The sequence below is a fragment of the Nycticebus coucang genome, chromosome 10, assembly GCF_027406575.1.
Source record: "Nycticebus coucang isolate mNycCou1 chromosome 10, mNycCou1.pri, whole genome shotgun sequence".
NCBI lineage: Eukaryota > Metazoa > Chordata > Mammalia > Primates > Lorisidae > Nycticebus > Nycticebus coucang.
In genome coordinates this window covers 48,842,077-48,862,807 of record NC_069789.1, presented here as the reverse complement: position 1 = coordinate 48,862,807, position 20,731 = coordinate 48,842,077, and the positions used below count along the sequence as shown (strand labels likewise).

Here is a 20,731-nt window from a genome sequence, read left to right as displayed (position 1 = left end):
TCAGTGGTTGCCCTGGCTTATCCACAGTGCCTTTCTTACCTACCTAAACTGAGAACCCCTCACTTTTGTTGTCTCTGTCTTACCTGGCAACTAACTTTCTGGGTTTGTTAGTTTTAACTAACTAACAATATTTACGTATAGTTTTGTATAAAACAAGTTGAATTGTAGGACTTTGATTTTTAGAATTTGAACAAGGTCTGTATTAAGCAGATATATTAAGAATATAAGACAAATAAACTGCATGTTGAGTGTTTACATGACACACACATACACACACACACACACACATGATTCATTGCTTTGGTGGTGAAAGGCGCTTTAAAATGTTATCTTCCTTTCCTTGAGTTGGTTGGAGAATAATCATTGAGAAAAAGTGAATTTAGAAATTGCTTAAATATGGAAGAGAAAAATATTAGTGAGTACTAGAAGCTAATTGATTAGTTGCCGCATAGGTATGGTCTATACTGTTGGGCTTTTTAGGCATGGTGGGCTGCAACTTAAGAGGAGAATTAAAGGATTCATCTAGGCAAGGAAGAGGTGTCAGGGCTTAGCCTGCTTTAAACAGATCAGTCTTTGTAATCAACTTTTTTCTTTTTTTTTAATATTCTGACTTGTTTCTTAATTAATGAATTCCTTGTCATTGGCTATATAGGTTTATATTTCATAAATGATATAACTTTCTTTATATCCAAATTCTTAATTTCAGCTTTTGCTGGGGTATCATTCAGTTATTGAACTTAATCACCTATAATCCTACCATACCTAGAAAAACACTATTTAGTGTCTCTTTTTATGCTTTTTTTCTGTTTGTTTTTAAATTAGGATTCTAGTATACATACTCTTTTCTAGTTTGTCATTTTTGCATACTATATTATAAATACTTTAGCATTAAACATTTATCTATAACATTACAGCTATATGATATTTTATTATAGGGCAGTATTATAATCTTTGTTAGGAATTTATCTAAAATTCCTAAATCATTAGGAATTTATCTCTAGATTTTTACTAATTTTTGTGATAGAGATTCTTGTATATAGATTTTTTTTTGTATGTCTCTGTTTTGGGCAAAAATCACTTGGATTTCTGGGTGAAAGATAAAAGGCAATTTTTGTGCTTTTGATATGAATTGCCAAATTGTCCTCCCAAAAGTGTTAAACCAGAATTCTTTTTGCTTCCCTTTGCTTTTCCTGATTTGGCTAAAAAACCCTCTCTTCCTAGCCCACGTGCTAGGTTTTTTTTTTGTTTGCTTGCTCGCTTTTAAAGATTTTTCATTTCGAAATTTGTTAAAACTTGAAAAGAAAACACTGTGTAGAATGCTTATTTATTTAACTTTACTATCTGACTTTCTCTCCAGGTGTTCTGATGGTCTTACTTTTTTGATCTAGTTTCATTTAATGATGATTCTCATTGCTAATAAAATAAGATTGGAAAGGTAAGAGGAAATATGACTATGTAATTAGATTTTTGTGGTCAAAAGCCAAGAAACTGAGGATACATAACTTTATCCTCTTGCCCTTTGGTATTATTGTTCTTGTTAGAAAGGAAAATCAGGCAAAGCATGAAACAGGACAGAGTGATAGATGGTGTGAAGGTTATAGTGACAAGACACTGGAGCACAGACAAAAGATCTGTAACACAGCATTTCCTTTCTTTTGTGATCAGCTGTATAAATCAGAACTTTTTTTTCAACTTTATCTATTTGTTAATTAATTTAATGGACTTTACTAGGTTATATAATTGTACCATTTAAGGAAATAAGGTTGCCTTGAAATAGGTAAAATATTTTAAAATTATTTAAGAAAAATCTTTATAAATTTTACATATAGTTCTCAGAAGAGTGGATAAATAACTTTATAAATTGCCGTGGAAGATTTTGGTTATGAAGTACTGTCTGGCTGGCTGAAATGTCAGAAAAACTGAAAAGATAGCCACTAGGTTGGATGGATGTCATTTGAGATTGTGGGTTTAATGAAATGTTTCTTTTTGGGACTAGAGTTAGTTCTTTTGGGGCATTCTAAGGATTGGGAAAAAGGTTGAAAATGAGGATCTATTGGCAGGGTGCCAAAGTAGTGTCTAAAGCTGATTTAAAATTTGAGCATAGCTACAGGGACATGTTTTTACTGTGACTTACTGTATTTAATGTGAAGTCAGCAATTTGAGTCTAAAACAGGGTTTGACAAACTATGGCCCACAGGCCAAATCTGGCCTGCTACTTGGTTTGGTATGGCCTAAAAACTATACATGGCTTTTGTATTTTTAAATGGTTGAAGAAATTAAATGAATATAATTTTGCAATGTGAAAAGTATATGGAATTCGAATTTCAATGTGTACAAGCAAAATTTTCCTGGAACCCAGTCATGCTTATTCATATTTATGTATTGTCTGTGGCTGCTTTTGTGTGATAGCAGAGTTGAGTAGTTATGACTGAGATCATAAATAGCCTGCAAATCCTATAATATTTACTTTTTGGCCCTATATTGGAAAAGTTTGCCCATCCCTAATTTAGAATTATATAGTTGAATCTACCTCTAATTTTGATTTACTGTGTAATCCGAAGGAAGTTATTTTCTTTTTAATGTGTTTTTTGAGAAACTTGGCAGTTAATACTCAGTGTGATGCGGATCTCGCTGTTCTCTGTTTTTTTGTGTAACCTATTGTCAATCTTATTTAATGATACAGATCAGTGGCTCTGACATTGTCATCTTCAGATCCCAGGGTATTCCTCAGATCTTTTCAGGGGGTTCACAAGGCAAAACCTACCTTGATAATAATGCCAGGATATTCTTTGCCTTTTCACTGTGTTGACATTTGCACTGAGGAAGCAAAAGCCATTGTGGCTAAAATTGCTGGGTCCAGGCATGAGTCTAGACAGTGGCACCAAGCTGTGACAGTACTCAGTGTAGGTACTTATAAAACCAATACTAATTTTTCCTAAGAATGCCCTTGATAAAGCAGATAAAAACTGTTAGTTTTATTCAATCTCAACTCTTCGTACATGTCTTTTTAATACTCTTTGAAAAATAAGAAATATACATAAAGAAAGTATTTTGAACTCCCATGATTATCTTGAGGAGAAGCATTTGTGTAGTCGTTTAAGCCATTTGCTGAGCTAACTGCTTTTTTTCATGAGGCACTATTTTGCTTGAACAAATGAGAAGCTAATTTATTCAGAGTTGGGTATTTGGTCAGTTTTTTCTTGGAAGTGGATGAAATGAGCTGACACTTTAAGGAAAAAACTGATTGTATTTCAGGTAAAATTCAGATTTCCACTGAAAATTAGGATTTTTAGATAATTTTTAACTGTCATTTAGGTTTGGCAGTTTCCCAATATTTAAATAGTTTTCTGATGAGATTGGTGGTGATATTAACAAACATGATTTTTTTTTGGGGGGGGGGATTTAATACTAAAATGTGGTTTCAACATTTGGAAGATCTGTGTAACTCAGGGAACCAGTATTTTAATTTTAATTTAATTAATTAATTTATTTTTGAGACAGTCTCACTTTGTTGCCTTGGGTTGAGTGCTGTAGCATCATAGCTCTCAGCAACCTCAGACTCTTTAAGACTCAAGCAATCCTCTTGCTACAGATGGATACCACCATGTTTGGCTAGTTTTTCTATTTTTAGTATAGATGGGGGTCTTGCTCTCTTACTCAGGCTGGTCTCAGACTCCTGAGCTCAAGCATTCCAAATGCTTTCAGCCTCCCAGGGTGCTAGAATTACAGGAGTGAGCCACACTGCCTGGCCAAAACCAGTATTTTCAAAATGAACCAATATGTGATGTTACAAACTCATATGGGTAAAAGCTCCATTGAGTGCAAAATAGACCAAGGGATTTTAATGTTAACAGAAATGGAAATTTATTTATTTATTTTGAGACAGAGTCTCATTATGTTGCCCTCCGTAGGGTGCTGTGGCATCACAGCTCACAACAACCTCAAACTCTTGGGTTTAAGTAATTCTCTTGCATCAGCCTCTCAAGTAGCTGGGACTGCAGGCACCTGCCACAATGCCCGGCTATTTTTTTTTTTATTGTTGCAGTTGTCATTGTTGTTTACCTAACTTGGGCCGGGGTTGAACAGGTCAATTTTGGTGTATGTGGCTGACGCTGGAACCACTGTGATACATATGCCAAGCCAGAAATGGAAATCTTGTTGCTAAGATTTGTATTCCACGTTGCAACTTGCTTTAAGAAACTGCTATTTTGGGCGGCGCCTGTGGCTTAGCGAGTAGGGCGCCAGCCCCATATGCCGAGGGTGGCGTGTTCAAACCCAGCCCCGGCCAAACTGCAACCAAAAAATAGCCAGGCGTTGTGGCGGGCGCCTGTAGTCCCAGCTACTCGGGAGGCTGAGGCAAGAGAATCATGTAAGCCCAAGAGCTGGAGGTTTCTGTGAGCCGTGTGACGCCACGGCACTCTACCGAGGGCCATAAAGTGAGACTCTGTCTCTAGGAAAAAAAAAAAGAAACTGCTATTTGTAAAATTTTAACTAGTATTAAAGATATTTCCACAATTATATGAAAAGGTAAACACTTGTTTCTTTTTTAGTTATATATATCATTTTCTTATCTTCCAAATAAAACAATATATGACAATAGATTGTGAGTGGAATCAGATATGAGAATCTATCTGATTAATGTCTTCCATTAAGCCAGACATTAATGAGATTTAGAAAAATGTAAAACAGTGCCACTTCTCTCACTTTTGAAAATACAATTTTTTACATGTTTACATATAATGGGCTTTAATGTTTCATTTAAAAAATTTTCTCAGACTTATTTTCTACATATCAGTATTGGTAAATGTTTACAGATATAATCCATATAATAAAAAAGTTTGTAGTCTATGATCCATGTTTTCAAGGGTGAAAAGTGAGGTCCTGAGACCAGAAAGTTTGTTAAGTGTCATACATTATGATCTGACCATGAAGTTAGTTACATGAACTGGGAGAAGGAATTTTCACTGCTAAAAAAATTCAGTAGCAACTATTATTCATTTTGTCTGAAAACTAAAATGCAAATACAGACCAAATTTCTTTCCAAATGTTTATGGAAGAGGCTGAGACAAACATTTCTAAAAATTAAGTCTTTAAAAAAAAAAGCTGCATTTTTTCCAGATATGGATGGTTACTTATAAGGGACACCTTTGAAGATGCATTGTATAATTATTATATAATTAGAAATTGATTGTTCCTAATTAAAAAATCTGAAATCTGAAACACTTCTGATCCTAAGTATTTTAGATAAGAGATATTCAACCTGTATTATATAATTGTTTTAATAATTATGATAGTCTGTTATGCTTTATATGCATAAGCTCTACTCCTCATTTAAAACTTTGTGTAATAAGTATTATTAAGTAACTTACTGTTGGTCTTTAAGAGCCAGGATTCAAGTATTTTATTTTTTTGTCTCACTCCAAAGCTTTTACTCATATCCCTTTATCCTAAAGCGATTCTCTACAGCTGCTGTGTGTGCAAGCAACAGTTTTCTGTAAAGAGTTTATAAGATCTTGTGGCAAAGGCTCTTTTTGGCAACAAGTCTAGATAAAGCCTTATTTTCAATTTTAGTTTGGTGATTAAAGCAAGGAAATTGTCTTCCATAGTTACAGAGACAAAGTGCAAAAGTGAATGAACTAAGCTGAGACAAATTGCTAGACACTGGCTTCCATCAGTAAATTACAGCCTTCCTAATTGATTTGGATAATATGAAAAAAATGAATAATTAGCATGATTTGTATGCTTTTGGCTGATTCTCAATTTAATATCTATTTACTATTGTGATTATATTTCTAGGCTTCTCCAGTGACAGTGATCTGATATCTCTTACTGTTGATGTGGATTCTCTTGCTGACTTGGATGATGGAATGGCTTCCAATCAGAATTCTCCCAGTAGAACTTTTGGTCTCAGTCTTTCTTCAGATTCTTCAGCACTAGGGGCTGTTGCTTCTGACAGTGAACGGAACAAAACAGAAGAAGAACGGGAAAGTCGCAGCCTCTTCCCTGGCAGTTTAAAATCCAAGCTTGGCAGGAGAGATTATTTGGAGAAAGCAGGAGAATTAATAAAGCTGGCTTTAAAAAAGGAAGAAGAAGATGACTATGAAGCTGCTTCTGAATTTTATAGGAAAGGAGTTGATTTACTTCTGGAAGGTGTTCAAGGTACAGTTTATTAATATGTTTTGGTATATTCTTATGTTGATATTTGGGAGAAAAGTATATACATATATCCTCTGCATGGTCCCATATAGAAATCAGACTGAAATGAGAAAATACTGAAGCTTAAATGACATATACCTGGTACTTTTAGTTACATGAGATATTAGACATTATCAGAGGTACTTTTCTTCCTACTTTTGTCAATTAATCTACAAAAGCAGGATTAAAAAAAGTCAACAGGTATCTAAGTCTCTTATATGAATAACAATCTTGTTTCTGATTTGATCACTCTATTCATCTGCCTTCACTTCCTTCAAGAATAATTCACGGTGCATTTACTCTTTTTTTTTTTTTTAATTTAATGACATTTTATTTCTTCTGAGTACGTAATGTATATCTTTATAGTTGTGATGTTTTGATACAGGCATATGATGCGAATTAATCAGTTAATCAGATCAGGGTAATTGGGGTATCCATCACCTCAGGCATTTAGCATTTCTTTGTATTAGGAACATTCCAATTCCATTCTTTTAGTTATTTTGATTATAGTTACTTTGTTGTGCTATTGAATATTATTCCTCCTATTTATCTAACTATATTTTGTATCCATTAACCATTCGCACTTTATCCCCCCTTCCCTGGTACCCTTCCCAGTCACTAGTGGCCATCATTCTACTCTCTCATCTCCATGAGATCAATTGTTGTTAATAATTGGCTCCTGTATGTGAGTGAAAACGTGTGAGAAACGTGTGAGAAACGTGTTTGGCTTATTTCACTTAAAACGATGTGTTCTCTAGTTCCTTCCATGTTGTTGCAGATGGCAGGATTTCATTCTTGTGGCTACATAATATTCCATTGTGTGTATGTACCACAATTTCTTTATTTATCTTTTTTTTTCCATTCATCTGTTGATAGACACTAAGGCTGAGTTGCACTGCAGTAAACATGGGAGTGTAGGTACCTTTTTTTTTTTTTTTTTGCAGGTTTGGCCTGGGCTGGGCTTGAACCCACCACCCAATGTCCTACTCCTTGAGCCACAGGCACTGCCCAGAGTGTAGATATCTTTTCAATGTGTCAGTTTTCTTTCTTTTGGATCTATATCTAGCAGTGGGATTGCTGGGTCATGTAGTTGTTCTATTTTGAGTTTTTTGAGGAACCTCCATACTGTTTTACATGGTGGTTGTAGTGCACTTACTCTTGGTGATCTGAAGAGAAAAAATGAGATGGGCTTTTAAACTAAAGCATAAAAGATTCTTGGATTTGCCTACTGTTCTGTTCTTAATTAGTTGTAGTGGTGATCTGAGGCATGTAGAGCTGAATGTTGCTGAATTTCTGTAAGTAGAACGTACTTTTTTTAAAATAAGAATGAGCTTTTATTTTAGTCCTTTGCTTTTTCCTTATAGAAACATTTGGAATCTGTTAGCACAGTTTCAAATAATTGATTCTGATATTCATTTCCTATTAATTTTGTTGTCTTGATATGATGTTATAATTTTAGTTGTCACTTTTAAGGTTTCTAGTTGAGGAAAACTAATTTTCAGTTCTCTTAGTCTCATGATTTGATTGATTGATCATTTTGATCCTAATTTTGTTTTTCAAATGCTTTCAAAGTCTGTTGGGTTTTTGTTTGTTAGTGGATCATTCTGGTCTTAAAGGTCTACTCACTTTTGTTCTTTGCCTCAACTCTCATTTTGAGTTTGGAGTATAAATGGGGATAAGTTGTAAAAAATCTGCTCTGATATTTTTCCCTTTTGTTCCAGATAATTATGTTTATCAGTTGACATAGATAAAATAGATCAGTGTGGCATTTTTTCTGTCTAAGTTGTTTGCTTTTGATCTTAGAACATCATGTTACCACTTGATGGCACCAGAAAAATACAAATCTTTGCATCAAAATGAGAATTATAGATGCATATCAGCAAATAACATGATGTTACCACTTGATGGCACCAGAAAAATACAAATCTTTGCATCAAAATGAGAATTATAGATGCATATCAGCAAATAACAAAGACTATATCATTTGGTTAGTTACTTTGCTGATTGGGGTGGTGAATTATTTTTCCATGAGAACTTCATACCAAACCTGCTAGACCTCTGTCTTAGAGAATATTACCATGTAAGCATATTTCTCGTATTTAATTTATGTCTTATCTTTTTGAAACCACAATACCCTTTCCTACTCTGGATTGTGGTTTTTTGTTGCTAATTTGCTATCAAATCCAAAAAGTTAATAATTGACTAAATTGTTTTCAGTCTTTTATTTTTAATTCATAATATGATCAATTTTTATTCAGACAAACGACAGGAATCACAGTCATTGAATTCTGATTTTTAACCAATGTGTAAAAGAGCCTGTTTCAGTCCTCATGGTTGTACATTTAACATAAAGTCATCACAATGCTTCCAGTCCATGGATTCTATTTAAAAGCATACTCATCACCACCTAACAAACACATTGACATTACCCTTTAATTTGGGGGCAATTGGGAGCTCCAGTTTATGGGCTTGATTTGACATTTATGCTCAGAAGAATGCTTCCTTGGGAAGAGTTTATTCTAGCCTGACAGAATTGTTACTGAAACATCACTATAACCAGTATTACCTATAAATTATTTAAATTTAACTATTTTTTACAATAGTTGTTCCTGTGACTGGGGTTTAAATTGACATGCCTTTTTTTTTTTTTTTTTGTAGAGACAGAGTCTCACTTTATGGCTCTCGGTAGAGTGCCGTGGCGTCACACAGCTCACAGCAACCTCCAACTCCTGGGCTTAGGCGATTCTCCTGCCTCAGCCTCCCGAGTAGCTGGGACTACAGGCGCCTGCCACAACGCCCGGCTATTTTTTTGTTGCAGTTTGGCCGGGGCTGGGTTTGAACCCGCCACCCTTGGTATATGAGGCCAGCGCCCTACTCACTGAGCCACAGGCGCCGCCCAATTGACATGCCTTTTAATTATTTCTGGATATCTGATAATCCAGAGAAAATAATCTTTGAGAGCTGAGTAAAAGTGCTTTACAAAATTCTTATGGGTTGACAAATTTTGTTATTTTATTACTAAACTATTCATCTTAAAGATATCATCAGGGTTAGTAGATCTGATAAAGGTGACCTGATTTTTTTCTTACTTAACTGGCATTTCTACAACTGAGACTAGATGCAAAATACAATACCTGCTGTTCTATTTGCCCATCCAGCAGAGAACAAGCATACTATGATAGCGGTAACTTTGAATTTTCTTTTTGAATCTGATATTTCATTTATTCCTTTCTGGAAATAGTTCTTGAAATGAATGTTCCTTCTGGTCTTCTAATTTCTCATGTATTTAAAGATTTAGGAGAGAAAACCCAAAAGTGAAGGTCGAAGGAATCAATCGAATCTTTGAAAAGAATGTTGCAGTGCACATCTTCCTCTCATGTCCTCCATATTTGTATCTTACTGGATGTGGTGGACAGGATTAATCTCTGAGTGTGAGCTTATTGGAATAGTTGCCACTCAATGGATGGCAAATGGATTACATAAAAATATTAATGAAATGTTTACATGTCAACAATTTATTACATCCCTATCACCATGGACGTTGTTCTTCTTACATTATTTTTAATCTTCAGAATTACCACATAAGTTGAACTGTGGCTGATCATACTGGGCTTTGTCTAAGGACACCAACATTTAGAGGGTGCAAACATTTAATATAATGATTCTAAAAGCTTGGCACCTAGTTAGCAAGAATAATTATTTAAAACAGGAAGCTACCAGATGGCGAGCATTGTTAGTAACACCCATCTGTGGGCTACATTGTGAATTACAAAGTTGATTTGAGAGCTGGTTTTGTGTAGTTTGTTCCAGAAGTGCTGGTTTGTGGTCTAAGTAAGGTAGATATGTGATCCCCATTTTACAGGTGTAGAAAACTGAGATTTGTATAAATTAAGCAATTTACTCAAGGACACATGACTGTAAGAGTTCAGCTGGAATTTTCATCTAGGTCTTTTCCAATCTAAATTTTGTCATCTTTCCACTGTGCCATGCTACTTCTCATACATTTCCCCCTAATGAGATTAACTTTAAAATGGAAAGGTAACAAATTTTTTTCATTATTAAATATTTAAAAACTTTATTTTGAATATTCATTATTTTTGCTTCTACCATTTGTTCATTCAGCCATCTATTTTTCTTCGTTCAGCCATCTATCCATCCGGTTGATCACTAAACAAGCATTTGTTACTTGTATGTACCAGGCACTATGATGAGGGTATAAAATACTTTTTTCCAAAAAAATACAAAATAAAATTGATGACCCCTCAAAATGAGATGTTTCTGTCAACTCAATAGCATATTAATAAGGCCTATGATTATATGGTATATATCTTGTTGACATTATCTGATAGATTTGTACCTCAGCCATATCTCTTGTTGCCTCAGCTACATCTGTTGTTGCTGATGCTGTACTTTTCTAATCCTCCACTCTTTCTCCTGCCTTCCTCACTCATATTCTTTCCTCCCTTCCACTCTCATTTCCTCCTTTCCCCTTTCTCCTTTTCTCTTCGCATCCCTCTCCTTTTCTTCCTTCCCACCTTCTGTGTACATTATGAATTAGTTCCTAGATGTTGAAGATACCTAATTTTTCTTTGAAAATTTTGTTGATCTTTTTGACCAGTGAGACTATTTCTGTTTTTTTTTTTTTTTTTCTGTAGAGACAGAGTCTCACTTGTACCGCCCTCGGGTAGAGTGCTGTGGCGTCACACGGCTCACAGCAACCTCTAACTCTTGGGCTTACGCGATTCTCTTGCCTCAGCCTCCTGAGTAGCTGGGACTACAGGCGCCCACCACAACGCCTGGCTATTTTTTTTTGTTGTTGTTGTTGTTGTTGCAGTTTGGCCGGGGCTGGGTTTGAACCCGCCACCCTCGGCATATGGGGCCGGCGCCCTACTCACTGAGCCACAGGCGCCGCCCAGTGAGACTATTTCTAATATTAATAATCCTCACCCAAGAGATGAAGACAATCTTATATCATTTGTTGTTGTTGTTGTTGTTGTTGCAGTTTGAATCTGCCACCCTCTGTATATGGGGCCGGCGCCCTACCCACTGAACCACAGGCGCCGCCCCATTTCCATTCTTTTATATAGTATAATAAGTAACACCAAGCCATTATTCATAGTTTAGCCCAATCTTAGGTATAGATGTGTGTTAGGCTCTTGGGGGCTATCTAGACATATTTCAAAAATTATGACCTTGTATGCAGTGTGAACCATTGATTATTCCATGAGTAAGAGCTACTCAAATATTAGAAAACCCAAAGGATGATCTTGTTTGCTTTGGAAATAGATAAATATATGACAAAGGTAATAAGCCTAATTTTGATAAAGGAAGCAAGTTACGTTGTTTTTCTACTTGCTGAATTTCAGAAATGAAAATATGTAACACTAAAAATAAAATGTATTGACTTGTATATAGTGTTTATTAATTCAGAAGATAATATGAAAGTATTTTTCAGTTTCCTTTATTGTTAATTGATTGTCCTGTTTGGTACAAAGTACATTATCACATAAGGCTAGCAATACCAAAGCTGTATTTTTTTTTTTTTTTTTTTATGAACCACTTTGAGAACTTTATTCTTCTTTTTCAATGTTGTTTCGACAATTTAGGGCTCTTTGACTTTTATATAAAATTGAGAAACAGCTTTTCCATTTCTATAAAAATGCAGCTGGAATTTTAATTGGGATTACATTACATCTGTGAATGAATTTGATGAATATTGCTGTCTTGACAGTATTAAGTTTTCTAATCTATGAATACAGGCCATCTTTCCATTTATTTAAATCTTCTTTAATTTCTTTTAGTAATGTTTTATAGTTTTTAATGTATGAGGCTTTTACCTCTAGGGTTAAATTTATTTCTGGATATTTTATTCTTTTGAATGGTATTGTAAATGGAATTGTTTTCTTAATTTTCTTTTCGAATTGTTCATTCTGGTGTGCAACTGAGTTTTGTGTGTTGATCTTGTTCCCCAACAACTTGTTGAATTCATTTACTAGCTCTAGTATTTTTTTTTCCCCCCTTTGGGGTGTGTGAGTTTGTATTGTTTGGGATCTGTGTATATAGTCAGCCCTCTGTATTCATAAATTCCACACCTGCAGATTTAACTGGCTGCAGATCGAACTAACTGCAAATCAGAAATATTCAGAAAATAAAAACCCAATAAAACATAACAGCGTAACAAGAAAAAATAAACAAAAAAGTATAACACCTATTTGTATAGCATTTATATGGTTTTAGGTCTTACAAGTAATCTAGAGATGATTTGAAGTATACAGGAGGACGTGTGAGGTTTTATGCTTATTTTACTACACGAGTGGGTGTAAGGGAATTGAGTATCCACAGATTTTGGTACTCAGGTTCCTGGAACAAGTGCCCCCTCGAATGATGAGGGATGACTATATAGGATTATAGTATTTGAGAATAGAAGTAGGTTTACATTTTTCCCTTTCAATTTGTATGTCCTTTATTTCTTTTTCTTGTCTAATGCTCTGGTCAGAACTTTCAGAAAGCAAGCATCCTTATCTTGTTTCTGTTCTTATGGAGAAAGATTTTCTCACCACTGAATATGATGTTAGTTATTGGTTTTTTATAAGTGCCCTTTATCATGTTAAAAAGGTTTCCTTCTATTCCTAGTTTTCTGGATGTTTTTATCATGAGCGGGTATTTGATTCAGTCAAATGATTTTTCTCTATCAATTGACACAATCACATTTTTTCCTCCTTCCTTCTGTTAATCACATTGATTTTCTTGGGTAAATCCCACTTGCCACAGATTTTTATCTTAAGTTTGAACCCAGTTGTGCCTTTTGGACTTCATTTTGTATCTTGTTCTTCATTGTAATGTAGTTGAGAAAGAAGGGCTGCTCAATAAAGTATGAGGAGGCTTCCGTCCATTCGTCTGGAATTTGAGATCTTACTTTTCAAACAATAGCATCATAGAACAAACTCAGGATATTTCTATTATGAGAATATTCCATAGCCTTTTTTCTGTTTTAAAATAAAATATATACTCTGTACTGTAATAAATTGCCTTAGTTGAGCATTTTTTACATCTTAACTGTTTTGAAACTGACTAAAAGAAACATTTTAAAGTGGTAAAATTGAGGTTTTTAAAAATAAAAATTTGAAATGATTTAAATATGCTACTGATTCTTCCTTTTTTGTCTCCTCATCAGCATTCTGCATTTTCCATTCTTTAGTTGTTACAGGAAGTATATGTCAATAGGAGAAAGCAATTATTAATGTAGTGAACTCAGAAGGGACTGCTTTATTGGTTCAGAGAGAAGTCTTTAGATTCCCTATTCTCTGTGTTCAAATATGAAAAGAGAATTACATTTTATTTTGTTTTTATTTTTTGGCTGCAGTCGGTAGGAGAGGGACAGAGGCTGAAAAGGTGAAGAGTTGTTTTTTAAATTTCCCTGCACTCAGGTAATTTCCTGTTTCAGGTTTTGTGTTAAAACTGGAATCTTTCATTTCCTGGTAACAAAAACCTAACCAACTCAAAGCTAACAGAGAAAATAGTGTTTTAGTCCATTGACTAAACCTGTACAGAAACAAAATATGTAAGCAAAACATATGTACCCCCTAATATTCTGAAATTAAAGAAAAAGAAAAAAAAAAAGAGAAGTGTTTTAGAACTGGGCTTGCTGGCTGGTGCTTGTAATACCCACAATTTGGGAGGCTGAGATGGGGGAGGATCACTTAAGCCTAGGAGTTCCAGGCTGGAGTGACCTATGATTGTGCTACTGTTCTCCGGAGTAGGTGACAGAGTGCTCTAACCTGTCAAGCAAAAGACCCTGTTTCAAAAAAAAATTGTTTAAAATGTTTTAGCCCACATAAATGGGTGGTTCAGTGGTTATACATAGCTTGATTCAGGTGACTGAGGAATTTCACTGGTCTCTGTCTTTCCATTTGCCTCTGTTCACATGCCATACTTGTGATCCCCTTTCTCTGGTTAGATTTTATCATCTTGGTGTACAAGATAACTCTTTAGAAGCTCTAGGTTTGGGAAGGATTTCTCCTCACAATTGTGCAGGATTCCTCCATAGCTCTAAAGAAACATCTTGGGGAGGGTTGGCCTGGCATGGATCGCGTGCTTCTACTTCTGTCTTTCCACTTCTGTTTAGGCATAGCTTATTTTGTCATCCTTGCGAAGGTGGACACTGGTGAACCCCAAGAACTGTAGAATGTGGGAGGAGTGCTCCCAGACGAGGGAGGAATATTGGGCATAAATAAACAAAATACATCGAAACATCATCTTCTACTGATTCTTCATGACCCAGCAGTGCCATTTATTATTTTTTCTCTGTCCTCCTTAAAAAAAAAAACAAAAAAAAAAACAGGTTGATTATTCATATGTTTTCTCTCATGTTGGGCTATAATTCTTGGGTTATAATTCTCTAGAGAACAGGCTTCATACCTATTTTTTAAAACTCTTAATGGAAATATAACTATATGTGTAGAAAAGTACATAAGTTTATAGCTGAATGTATTTGCACACATGGGACACTCTGATATAACACATGTGGATCAAGCAGCAAAATCCGACCAGCACCCTGGGACCCTCCACATGTCCCTTTCTGGTTGCTGCCTCTTCAAAGCTAATTATCATCCTGATCTCTAAAGTGTTGAGTAGATGAAGCCTCCTTTTTTCTAAGCCTGTTCCTTGCAAGTACAGGGTTCTAGTTTGAGAGTGTCCTTTCTGTTGGTTTGGCCCTCTTCAGTGCAATTTCTTGTATGGATGATGGATGATGAGGGTAGGGGTTGGTGTCTCGTTCTCTTTTATTTGTGTAGGATCCTAACCCTTCTCTCATTTCCTTCTTTCCTTTCACTGCCACATCTTGAAGAGGTATCACTCTTTCTCTGTGTGATTCTTCCCCAGGAGGAAAGCTTTACTCAGGCTTGGTTCAACTCACTTTCAAGCCTGTAAATCGTGGGTTTCGAATTATCAAGTGCCAATCCATGTTTAGCGTCTTGGCATTTAGTTGGACTTTCTCTTTCTTGGGGTAGTTTTTTTCTTGTGCTTTTGCTTAAGTTCTGTGTGCCCCTCTGTATGTTTTTTCTGCTCCTGAAAGAATGTTTTAAGCTCTTCCTTTTCTAGTCTCCATGTGCATTGGCTTGCAAAAGGAACTAAGAGTTCTGTTGTAATTTATTTTATTTCCTTCTTTATAGTAATATGAAGGTTATGATGTTCTTTGTTTCTTATGAATGCTGAAAATGTGGGCTATAGGTAGATGTATTTGCTCTCTTGATCTTTTATTTGTCTTTGGAGAGGTTATGTGAGGAGATTTGATATTGGGTGGCTGCCATTATCCTCTGGGCCTGAGAGTCCACACAGATTGTTTTTTGAATGTTCAGCAACATTGGCACTCCTGAAATAAACCTTATTCTGTTGTGACATACATTACCCTTTTTATATATCATTGGATTTGATTGCTAATATTTATTCATAGGCAGAGCATGATGGGTTGTGCACTTTGAGAGGTTGAGGTGGGAGGATTGCTTGAGCCCTAGAGTTTGAGGTTATAGGGAGCTATGATCAGGGTACTGCACTTAAGCATGGGTGACAGAGCAAGACCCTTTCTCTTTCTTTTTTTTTTTGAGACAGAGCCTCAATCTGTCGCCCTGGGTAGAGTGCCGTGGCATCACAGCTCATAGCAACCTCCAACTCCTGGGCTCAAGCGATTCTCCTCCGCCTTCCAAGCAGCTGGGACTACAGGCACCTACCACAACACCCGGCTATTTTCTGGTTGTAGCCGTCATTGTTGTTTGGCAGGCCCAGGCTGGATTTGAACCTGCCAGCTCAGGTGTATGTGGCTGTGGCTGGTGCCTTAGCTGCTTGAGCCACAGGAGCTGAGCCCCTTTCTCTCTCTCTCTCTCTCTCTCTTTTTTTTTAAAATTATAATTCATGTACAGGCATACATGTGTTTTGCTTTATTACACTTTGCAGAGATTGCCTCTTTTTTTGCAGTTTTTTGGCCGGGGCTGGGTTTGAACCCACCACTTCCAGTATATGGGGCTGGTGCCCTACTCCTTGAACCATAGGCGCTGCCCAAAGAGATTGCATTTTTTATAATTGAAGGTTTGTGTTGAGCAAGTCTTTTGGTGCCCTTTTCCAACAACATATACTCACTTCATGTCTCTGTGTCACATTTTGGTAATTCACAATATTTCAAGATTTTTTACTATTATTATATCTGTGATGGTGATCTGTGCTCAGTGATCTTTGATGTTGCTACTATAATTATTTTGTGGGCCATACATTGTGCTCTTACATGATGGTGAACTTAATAGTATTTTGTATGTTCTGACCGTTCTAGTGAGTGGCCATTCCCCTGTGTTTCTTGCTGTCCTTGGGCCTCCCTATTACCCGAGACACAACAATATTGAATTAGGCCAGTTAATAACCCTATTTTGGCCCCTAACTGTTCCAGTGAAAGGAAGAGTTGCATGTCTCCTTCTTTAAACCAAGAATTAGAAATGATTAAGCTGAGTGAGGAAGGGATGTAGATAAGCCGAAAGGTAGGTCTCTTATGCCAAATCCTTAGCCAGGTTACGAATGCAAAGGAAAAGTTTTTGAAGGAAATTAAAAGTACTGCTTCAGTAAACACACAAATGAGGAGAAAGTGATACAGTTTTATTGCTGATAGGAATAAAATTTTATCGGTTTGGATAAAAGATCAGACCATCCACAATATTCCTTTAAGCCAAAGCCTAATCCAGAGCAAGACCCTATTTCTCTCTTCAATTCTGTGAAGGCTTAGAGCAGTGAGGAAGTGAAGAAGAAAAGTTGACACCTAGTACAGGTTGGTTCGTGAGGTTTGAAGAAAGAAGCCATCTTTATAGCATCCAAATGCAGGGTGAAGCAGAAAGTGCTGATGTAGAAACTGCAGCAGGTTATCCAGAAGATTCAGCTAAAATCATTGATGAAGGTGGCTATATTGAACAACAAGTTTTCAATGTAGACAAACAACTTTATAAGGACTTCCATGGTTAGGGAGAACAGCTCATGATTGGCTTCAAAGCTTCACAGGACAGGCTGTTTTTCTTTTTAGAGGGCTAATACAGCTGGTGACTTTAAGTTGAAGCCAATACTCATTGGCCATTTGAAAAATCCTAGGTCCCTTAATAACTGTGCTACATCTTCTCTACCTGTGCTCTATGAAGGGAAGAAATGGAAGAACAAAGCCTGGATGATAGCACGTTTGTTTACAGCATGGTTTACTGAACATTTTAAGCCCATTGTTGAGACTTACTGCTCAGAAAGACAAAATTCCTTTCGAAGTGTGACTGGTCATTGACAGTGCACCTAGTCGTCCAAGAGCTCTGATGGAGATGTAGAAGGAGATAAATGAGGTTTTCATGTTTGCTAACAACATCCATTCTTCAGCCTGTGCAATAGAGAATAATTTTCACTTTCAAGTCTTATTTAAGAAATATTTTGTAAGGCTGCAGCTTCCATGAACAGTGCATCCTCTGATAGATACGGGCAAAGTCAACTGAAAACTTTGGATCCTAGGTCCCTTAATAACTGTGCTACATCTTCTCTACCTGTGCTCTATGAAGGGAAGAAATGGAAGAACAAAGCCTGGATGATAGCACGTTTGTTTACAGCATGGTTTACTGAACATTTTAAGCCCATTGTTGAGACTTACTGCTCAGAAAGACAAAATTCCTTTCGAAGTGTGACTGGTCATTGACAGTGCACCTAGTCGTCCAAGAGCTCTGATGGAGATGTAGAAGGAGATAAATGAGGTTTTCATGTTTGCTAACAACATCCATTCTTCAGCCTGTGCAATAGAGAATAATTTTCACTTTCAAGTCTTATTTAAGAAATATTTTGTAAGGCTGCAGCTTCCATGAACAGTGCATCCTCTGATAGATACGGGCAAAGTCAACTGAAAACTTTGGATTGTCTATTGTAGATGCCATTAAGAACATTCACAGTTCCTAGGAGAGATCAAAGTATCAACCTTAGTAAGATTTTGAAACAAGTTGATTCTTACCCTTGTGGATGACCTTGAGGGGTTCAAGCCTTCAGTGGAGGAAGTAATTGCAGATGTAGTGGAAACAGTAAGAGAACTAAAGTTGCAGGTGGAGCCTGAAGATGTGACTAAATTGCTATAATCCCATGATAAAACTTGAATGGAGGAGGGGTTGCTTCTTATAGATGAGCAAAGAAAGTATTGTTTTTCTTTTTTTTTTTTTTTTTTGGAGATAGATTCTGCTCTTGGTGCAGATACTGTCAGTATTGTTAAAATGACAATAAAGGATTTAAAATGTTATATAAACTTGAATAGATAACGCAGTGGCAGGGTTGGAGAGGATTGACAGGGTTTAAGAGGATTGACTCCAATTTGAAAAGAAGTTCTACTGTGGGTAAAATGCTGCCAAACAGCATTGCATGCTACAGAGAAATCTCTTGTGAAAGGAAGAGTCCATGAATGTGGCAAATTTCATTGTTGTTTTACTTTAAGAAAGTGCTGCTTTAAGAAAGTGCTGTGGGGGTGCAGTGGCTCAAGCTTGTAATCCTACCACTGTGGGAGGTTGAGTGGGTGGACTGCTTGAGCTCAGGCATTTGAGACCAACAAGAGCAAGACCCTTTCTCTACTAAAAGTAGAAAAAGTAGCCAGATGTGGTGGTACACACCTGTAGTCCCAGCTACTTGAGAGGCTGAGGCAAGAGGATCACTTGAACCCAGGAGTTTGAGGTTGCTGTGAGCTATGATGCCATCGCACTCTACTTGGGATGACAGAGTCAGACTCTGTCTCAAAAAAAAAAGACAATCACTGTCCCGATCAGTTGGCAGCCATAAATAATTGAGGCAAAATGATTATTACTTGGAGCGATGCCTGTGGCTCAGAGGAGTAGGGTGCCAGCCCCATATGCCAGAGGTGGGGGGTTCAAACTGAAAAAAACTGAAGGAAAAAAAAAAAGATTATTACTTGTTGAAGGCTCAGATGATTGTTAGTATTTTTTAATAATGAAGTTTTTTTTTTTAATTTATGAGTTGAATGAAAATATTTTAAATTAAGGCATATACATTGTTTTTAAAAACATAATGCAGAGACAGTAGACTATAATATAGTCTAAACATAACTTTTTTGTACTGGAAAACCAAAAAATTTGTGTGACTTGCTTTATTGCAGTATTCAGTTTATTGCAGTGGTCTAGATCTGAACCTGCAATATATATCTTAGGTATACCCATATATGTATTTTTATTTTATATATATATATATAGATAGATAGATGATGTCATATTTCCAGTACAAAAAAGTTATGTTTTTTCTATCTATATACATATATATATATAGTCAATTTAAAAGTAAATTACAGGCCGGGTATAGTGGCTTAACTCCTGTGATCCCAGTACTTTGGGAGACCAAGAAGGTGGGTGGTTCACTTAAGGCCATGAGTTTAAGACCTGCCTAAGAAACGTAGTGAGATCCTGTCTTTACAAAAAAATTATGGTGGTGTGTGCCTGTAGTCCCAGCTACTCAGGAAGCTGAAGTGGGCAGATTGTTAAGTCCCAGAGTTTCTAGGCTACATTGAGCTATGATTGTACCACTGCATTCTCAGCCTTGCGACAGAGCAAGACTCCATCTCTGAAAAATAAATAAATAAAAAGTAAATTATAGATATCACAGCTCTCACCTCTGTGTAGTTTACATCTCCAGAAAATAGGGTCTTTCTTTTATATATCCACAATACAATTACCATACTTAATAAATTTGTCGGGAAGAATAATTCTATGGCAGGGGTTTTAATAGTGAATTCAATTTCTTTAATATAGGTATTCAGCTGTTGGAATTATATTCTTTTGTCAACTTTGCTAAGGTTGTATTATTCAGGAAATTTGTCTATTTCACACAAACGATGGAATTTATTAATTGTGGAATTGTTTGTTTATAATATCTTCTAATCTTTTTGATGTTTTGGGGTTTTTCTTGATTTTGGCAATTTGTTATATTTTTCTTAGTCATATTAGGGATTTATCCATGTTGTCAATATTAAAATTAACTTTATTTTAGTACTATATGTTTGCTATCTATTTTATAGGTTTCGGTTTATTTCCTTCTACTTATTTATGTCTATTTTATTTTTTTGGCATTAGAACCTCACTTTTTAAGTTTTAACTTTTTATTTTCTCTGTATATTTGGAATAATAAATTTTCCATTAAGTACTTATTTAGCTACTTTGTATAGGTTTTACTTCATCATACCTTAATTACCAGCAGTTCAAAATGTTTTCTGTTTTTCTTATTGATTTTTAAAATTTATCCCATTTTATTAGTTTTCTATTGCTATTGTAACAAATTACCACAAACTTAATGACTTACAACACAAAATTTTTGTTTGTGGTTTTGTAGTTTATAAATATGACATGAGTCTCACTGGGTTAAATCAGTGTGTGAGCAGGACTATGTATTTTTTTGGTGACATAGGGGACTGTCAAGTTCCTTGCCTGTTCTAGCTTTGAGAGGGCACCTGTATACCTTTGCTTCTGGTCCCCCTTTCTCCATCTTCAAAGCCAGG

At 35.9% G+C, this 20,731-nt stretch overlaps 1 protein-coding gene across 7 annotated transcripts in view; it reads left to right on the top strand.

Annotated features, from left to right (window-relative positions):
- Nucleotides 1–20,731, top strand: part of RPS6KC1 (ribosomal protein S6 kinase C1) — a 207,923-nt gene that overhangs the window by 67,775 nt on the left and 119,417 nt on the right. For all 7 annotated transcript variants that reach the window (XR_008383087.1, XM_053605714.1, XM_053605715.1 and 4 more), the window contains one exon: nucleotides 5,797–6,159. Coding sequence is in view for 6 of the 7 variants with exons in the window: in XM_053605714.1 (XP_053461689.1) it covers nucleotides 5,797–6,159 (363 nt within the window). In the remaining variant the exon portion in view is untranslated. The remainder of the gene's footprint in view (nucleotides 1–5,796; nucleotides 6,160–20,731) is intronic.